General features: G+C 32.8%; 1 protein-coding gene across 1 annotated transcript in view; it reads right to left on the bottom strand.

Annotated features, from left to right (window-relative positions):
- LOC107548722 (butyrophilin subfamily 3 member A3-like) overlaps positions 1-6,139 on the bottom strand; it is a 27,644-nt gene that overhangs the window by 4,397 nt on the left and 17,108 nt on the right. The window contains exons 3-5 of the mRNA XM_016229524.1: positions 2,945-3,033; positions 1,357-1,457; positions 330-428 (exon numbers count right to left, since the gene is read on the bottom strand). Coding sequence (XP_016085010.1) covers positions 330-428; positions 1,357-1,416 — 159 coding nt within the window. The 5' untranslated portion in view covers positions 1,417-1,457; positions 2,945-3,033. The remainder of the gene's footprint in view (positions 1-329; positions 429-1,356; positions 1,458-2,944; positions 3,034-6,139) is intronic.

Raw genomic sequence — 6,139 nt, 5'->3', positions numbered from 1 at the left:
GTTTTAGGTAGGTGTGGTTGACTCTTAACTTTTATAAAGAATATCTCTTTGGATTTGAGACTTTAGTCTTTGCTACTTTACAGATCTTCTTTATGCACCAAGAGCTTGTAACACTCCAAAGAGAAAGGAAAAATTGAAATTGCATCATATGACCCCTTTAAGTAAAATAAACTGATTAAGTATACAGTAATCTTTTTACTGTGTATGAATGCTTTTGTCTTTGGGAAATATATATATATATATATATATATATTTTTTTTTTTTAAATAAATGAAAGTATTTTTTAAGTTAGTGAATATGTCATTAAATGTCAGTTCCAGTGGCTGTACCTGACAGACACGTCCCAGATCCTTGGCCAGGTTGACAATGAACTGCTGGCTCTCGTCCAGTGGTTCTCTCTTCTCATTTTTCACCTTCTTACGAAACTCCTGAATGAATAAATTCATTAAATGTTATATGAATCTTGGTAAACGCTAAAAAAAAGCTATTTCAAGGCTAGTCTCAGTGATGGACTGCCTACACGCCCTATTCATGAAACACAAAAGAACAAATTTATCAGATAAATCAATCTGTACATATTACTTTTGGGTTGACAGAAATCATCACATTGACGACACATTAAAACAAACTGTAATCGGTCTCTTTTTGTGTCATTCATGAAGTTTCTTGGCTGCACTACCCTGCTGAAAAAAAAAACAATAGACACCATTACAAAATTGTAATGGTTTTATTGGTTATAATGGGACTTGTGTTGGTTTTAATGGAAACTGTAATGGACACTGTGGGTTTCTACTGGTCGCCTTCTATTGGTGGCTTGTTAAAACCAATACATCCTAATGGAATATATCCCAAAACACACTACAGAAAACCATTTTTAATGGTTTTAATAGTTAAAAGTTAATGGTTTGTAATGTTTGTAATGCTATTTGTAGTGGAAACCATTAGAATTTTCTGTGATGGTTTCTATTGTTTTTCTCAGCAGGGTAAGCTGTAAAATGGACCAGAATTTATTCTGAAAGTTCAAAAGTGTGTCTATGTGAAACTATTTCAGCATGTTCAGGGAGGTTTTCCATTAAGGTTACAGCAAACAAACAAGAACAGTGTTTCATTAAAATGCAACTAATGCGTGGTCTACTTCCTGTGTCTTTGTCTCCTGTTAATGAGCAGCAGAAGACTCACAGCTATTGAAACCGGTCACAATGACCAGCTAAAAGAGCCTTTTATCTCACTTTTTCGACTAAGAGATAGACCAACTTTGTCATGCCTACTGAATGTTTTGAAACAACAGTTTAATTCTGTTTTCATATGTCACTGTATCTAAGAAGAACAGATTGACAACATATTTGTGCAAGGTACCTTATACTTCTCCGTAACATTCTTGGTTGGTTCGACCAGAAACTGAAGACACTGCATCATGGTGGCTGCTGCTCACAGAAATCCTTCACCAGAGGAAATAACTACAGCAAAGACAGAAAATGACAACGGTTTTCTGTCAAAACTTAGAGGTCATTTAAAGGTTTTTCTTACTGAGTGATACACAAACCTAATTTAAACTTCAAAAACAATGTGTCAACCCAGCAGACTGCTTGATAAATGATTGAACACTAAGCAGATATATAAGACACCTTGCCCTTGACCTGAATAAAGCAAAGCTTCAGGAGTTCAATGTTTATACAACATTCAACCGCACGGCCTACACTCTTGTAAAAACAAATAAGTGTGCTTAATTGTATTGAAAGTGTACTAAAAATCTTTAAAGTATATTTGTGACCCTGGAGCACAAAAGCAGTCTTAAGTCGCTTGGGTATATCTACAATACATTTTTATTTAATTGCTATTAAGTGTCAGAAAACATTACATTCAGTTTGCACTTAAGTAGGCCTATTCTTTTAAAGTGAATGATTTCCATAACAAGCCAACTTTTTTAAAGACTGCTAAAGTGTACTTCCTTTTTCACAAGTGTCGCATGACAACAAAACCAGATTTGATCCTTTTATGAAGATAATAAGTGGTGCTTGTCCACCATCATACTGGAGTGCTGTGGGTGTTTGCCAGAGCTGTTTTTTTCCCCACACATCTTATCATCTGTCAGAAAATCGAGTTATGAGCAAAAACGATAACAAAAAGTCTTTTGGACATTAAGATCACTAAAGAAAAAAACCTACTATCTGTGCAAAAGCTCCTTTTGTGACTGAGGAGAGCACACGTGACTCAAAGCTGTGATGATCATCAGAGGATGTGGTGGAGGATTATCCAAACACCAACATTACAATCTAACTTATTGTAATAAAACATAAACAAAGAGGAAGAATATAGTGCCGCTGCTCATTTGCAGTAATTAATATTAGAAATGACTCATTTCATAGAGCTTAGATTAATATTTTGTTTGATACTTTGATATTATACGGTATCCGAGCTAATACAACAAAATTCATATGAAATCATATGAAATTATTATAACTAACTACCAATTATAATTATCTGTTGTATCATTTCTGAGAACAGACAGGTAAGACTTGGTCTAGGATCTTATAAAAGGGCTCGTATCGTGCAATTTCAGCATTTGTAATGGGGTTCAAAAGGCTTATAAATATCAGCATGCATTTAAACATAATCAAAATCTGAGAAATGTCAATTTGACTGCATTGTAATTCTGACACGCGTCTAGAGCTGAATGAATACTGGAAGAGACGCATGACTTTGCTGCACTGCACAAGCTCTTTCATGTATATTGATGAGGCAATGCCCTTGAACGACATTCTCAAGTCAGTCCGACACAACATATTTCGCATGATCTTCACACTGCGAGTGTATGCATGCAAACAATGTCATGCTGTGTTTTCATGGCGTACATGAGAAAACAACATGCTGCACAAGGTTTGCAAAAATAGACATAGAGAAAATAAATCAGCATGCATATGTCTGTATGCATTCATCACTGTACCTGTAAGAGGTGTGCTGTGCCGCGGGATGGATCCTTCCACAGAGAAAGTCGTCCAGCGAGTCAGAGGAGAATGACTGCTGCAGCGAATACTTGACCTTGTTTACATACAATGACTTCGCAGAGCCGAACACGAGCCGAACGGCATTCGGGCTTTTCCGGAAAACAGATGCGGAGTGAAAGCGGCTCCATGTTTAGTGTGGCCCAAGGTAAGTGAGTCTTGTACTATACATGATATGAATTTTCTTTTCTTTTAACTTTATAAAAAGAAGAACATAGTTATATGGTTCTCTAAATCAAAAGTAGCCTATAATAAATGTGAATAAAAATGTGAATTTGAGAATGTCACCAAAGTTTGTTTATTTATCTATTTATCATGACATTTCTTTCTCCCAAATTGAAATTCACTATTTCACCCATAGTTTCTGCTAGTAAAATGAACATGTAATCGTCTTCAGACAGTATAAGAAGCATCAGTCGTTTTATTTTATTTGTTGGTGGTAAATAACTATTGCTTATACATTTTACTATTATAGTTATGAATTACCCCTAAACCAAAGTTGGCACAGTTTTCATACAAATAAGCAAATAATACAAAACACAAATAATATCAATGACTGTAATGACATATGAAGAGTTCAGATGCAAAAGCCTCTAAGTGCCATCTGAAAAGTTCTTCTAAAATTAGCATTTTTATCAGGCTCCTATGTTTAGGTTCAGAAATGTCACTTTAATGGCAATGTATAGGTCCTTTTATATGCCATTAAAGTTAAATAAATGAACATAAACATAGGAGCCTGATAAAAAAGCTAATTTTAGAAGAAATTTTCAGATGGCACTTAGAGGCTTTTGCATCTGAACTCTTCATATGTTAACCATGATGTGTTTTTTTTGGTAAAATAAATAAATAATATTAATACAGTTGTTTTTCAACTGTATTTCCTTTTACTTTTCTTTCTTTAAATTGTGCTGCCAAATGTACTGACAAGCAAAAATCCACTTTAATGTAATTTCTATTGAAATATGTGATTTATTTAAATATATTTGTAATTACACATTCGCAGTGATAAAGTTGCAATTTAGGACATTTAACCCTCTATAGGAGTAATTGTGAATTTACAGCGTAAAAAAATATTGACTTTATATTTTACATATATTTAGGAGTAAAATCATTTTCCATTTTTTTGTCAGATTGTCTGAAACGTCACACACAATCAAATGCTTGTTCACTATCTGAAAGGAAGTGAAAAAATCTTACTGTTTCCAAAAAAAAAAAAAAAAAAAAAACTTTATGAACATTCAATTTTTTTCTTGTGCTGCTATATTTGATTTGGAACTCACGCGTGAAAATGTCTAAAACTTGACACAAATTCGGATGCAATTTTACTGCCTGAAAACCATGTCTTAGTGTTTCAGAAGCATTAAAACAATTTTAACATTGCGTTTCATCTTGGAATTTCAAATCAATTATTGTAGCACAAGTGAAAGTCAACAAGACTCTTCTTTTTCAGTGTACCCCACACGTCCCACATATAAGTAGATGTTGACTTGTGCAGTCATCATTGGAGCATCGCTGCCTGTCAGTATAGTAATGCCAATAGACATTGGCATCTTTCCTGACCTCTGGTTGTTGTATGGATCACATCTTTCAAACTGGCATACAATAATGTACCCAAATGCCTGACTTCCACAACAACCTATTCTTCATCACTGCCCTCACCCTCATTGCTTCTATCCTCCTTGGTCCTCAACAACTTGTTTTATTACTACAACCTGATTTTCTGATGCTTTCATATCACTATCATCAATACTTTCTGAAATAAGTACAGATTTGTCTCTCCATCTTCCAAAAATCGTACAAAAATGAACCTAAAACACATGCATAAAGTCTATTATACTGCCCGCCAATGCTGGTCAATAGTGCCAGCTACACAAAATATGCATCACATAATAAGACTTTGTCAGTTATGCATGACGCTCAGATTTGTTGGTCTCTGAGTTGTTGATTTTTATAAAAGTGCATGAAAAATGACAAAAAAATGTAGAAAACACATTTGGATGTACAATTATATTTTTTTTATCTTGAATTTATATGTATTTTCTAGTCTAAAATGAGCTCACTATGAAGCCTTGAGAGCATGTGACCTAACATGTGCTAATGTCTCCAAAGCTAATTTTAGAAGAAATTTTCAGATGGCACTTAGAGGCTTTTGCATCTGAACTCTTCATATGTTAACCATGATGTGTTTTTTTTGGTAAAATAAATAAATAATATTAATACAGTTGTTTTTCAACTGTATTTCCTTTTACTTTTCTTTCTTTAAATTGTGCTGCCAAATGTACTGACAAGCAAAAATCCACTTTAATGTAATTTCTATTGAAATATGTAATTTATTTAAATATATTTGTAATTACACATTCGCAGTGATAAAGTTGCAATTTAGGACATTTAACCCTCTATAGGAGTAATTGTGAATTTACAGCGTAAAAAAATATTGACTTTATATTTTACATATATTTAGGAGTAAAATCATTTTCCATTTTTTTGTCAGATTGTCTGAAACGTCACACACAATCAAATGCTTGTTCACTATCTGAAAGGAAGTGAAAAAATCTTACTGTTTCCAAAAAAAAAAAAAAAAAAAAAATGAACATAAACATAGGAGCCTGATAAAAAAGCTAATTTTAGAAGAAATTTTCAGATGGCACTTAGAGGCTTTTGCATCTGAACTCTTCATATGTTAACCATGATGTGTTTTTTTTGGTAAAATAAATAAATAATATTAATACAGTTGTTTTTCAACTGTATTTCCTTTTACTTTTCTTTCTTTAAATTGTGCTGCCAAATGTACTGACAAGCAAAAATCCACTTTAATGTAATTTCTATTGAAATATGTGATTTATTTAAATATATTTGTAATTACACATTCGCAGTGATAAAGTTGCAATTTAGGACATTTAACCCTCTATAGGAGTAATTGTGAATTTACAGCGTAAAAAAATATTGACTTTATATTTTACATATATTTAGGAGTAAAATCATTTTCCATTTTTTTGTCAGATTGTCTGAAACGTCACACACAATCAAATGCTTGTTCACTATCTGAAAGGAAGTGAAAAAATCTTACTGTTTCCAAAAAAAAAAAAAAAAAAAAAACTTTTGAACTTTAAATTTTTTTTTTATGTGTCTATATTTTA

Source organism: Sinocyclocheilus grahami, unplaced genomic scaffold (assembly GCF_001515645.1).
Source record: "Sinocyclocheilus grahami isolate Dianchi unplaced genomic scaffold, SAMN03320097.WGS_v1.1 scaffold353.1, whole genome shotgun sequence".
Classification (NCBI taxonomy): Eukaryota; Metazoa; Chordata; class Actinopteri; order Cypriniformes; family Cyprinidae; genus Sinocyclocheilus; species Sinocyclocheilus grahami.
This window is presented reverse-complemented; position numbering and strand designations above follow the sequence as displayed.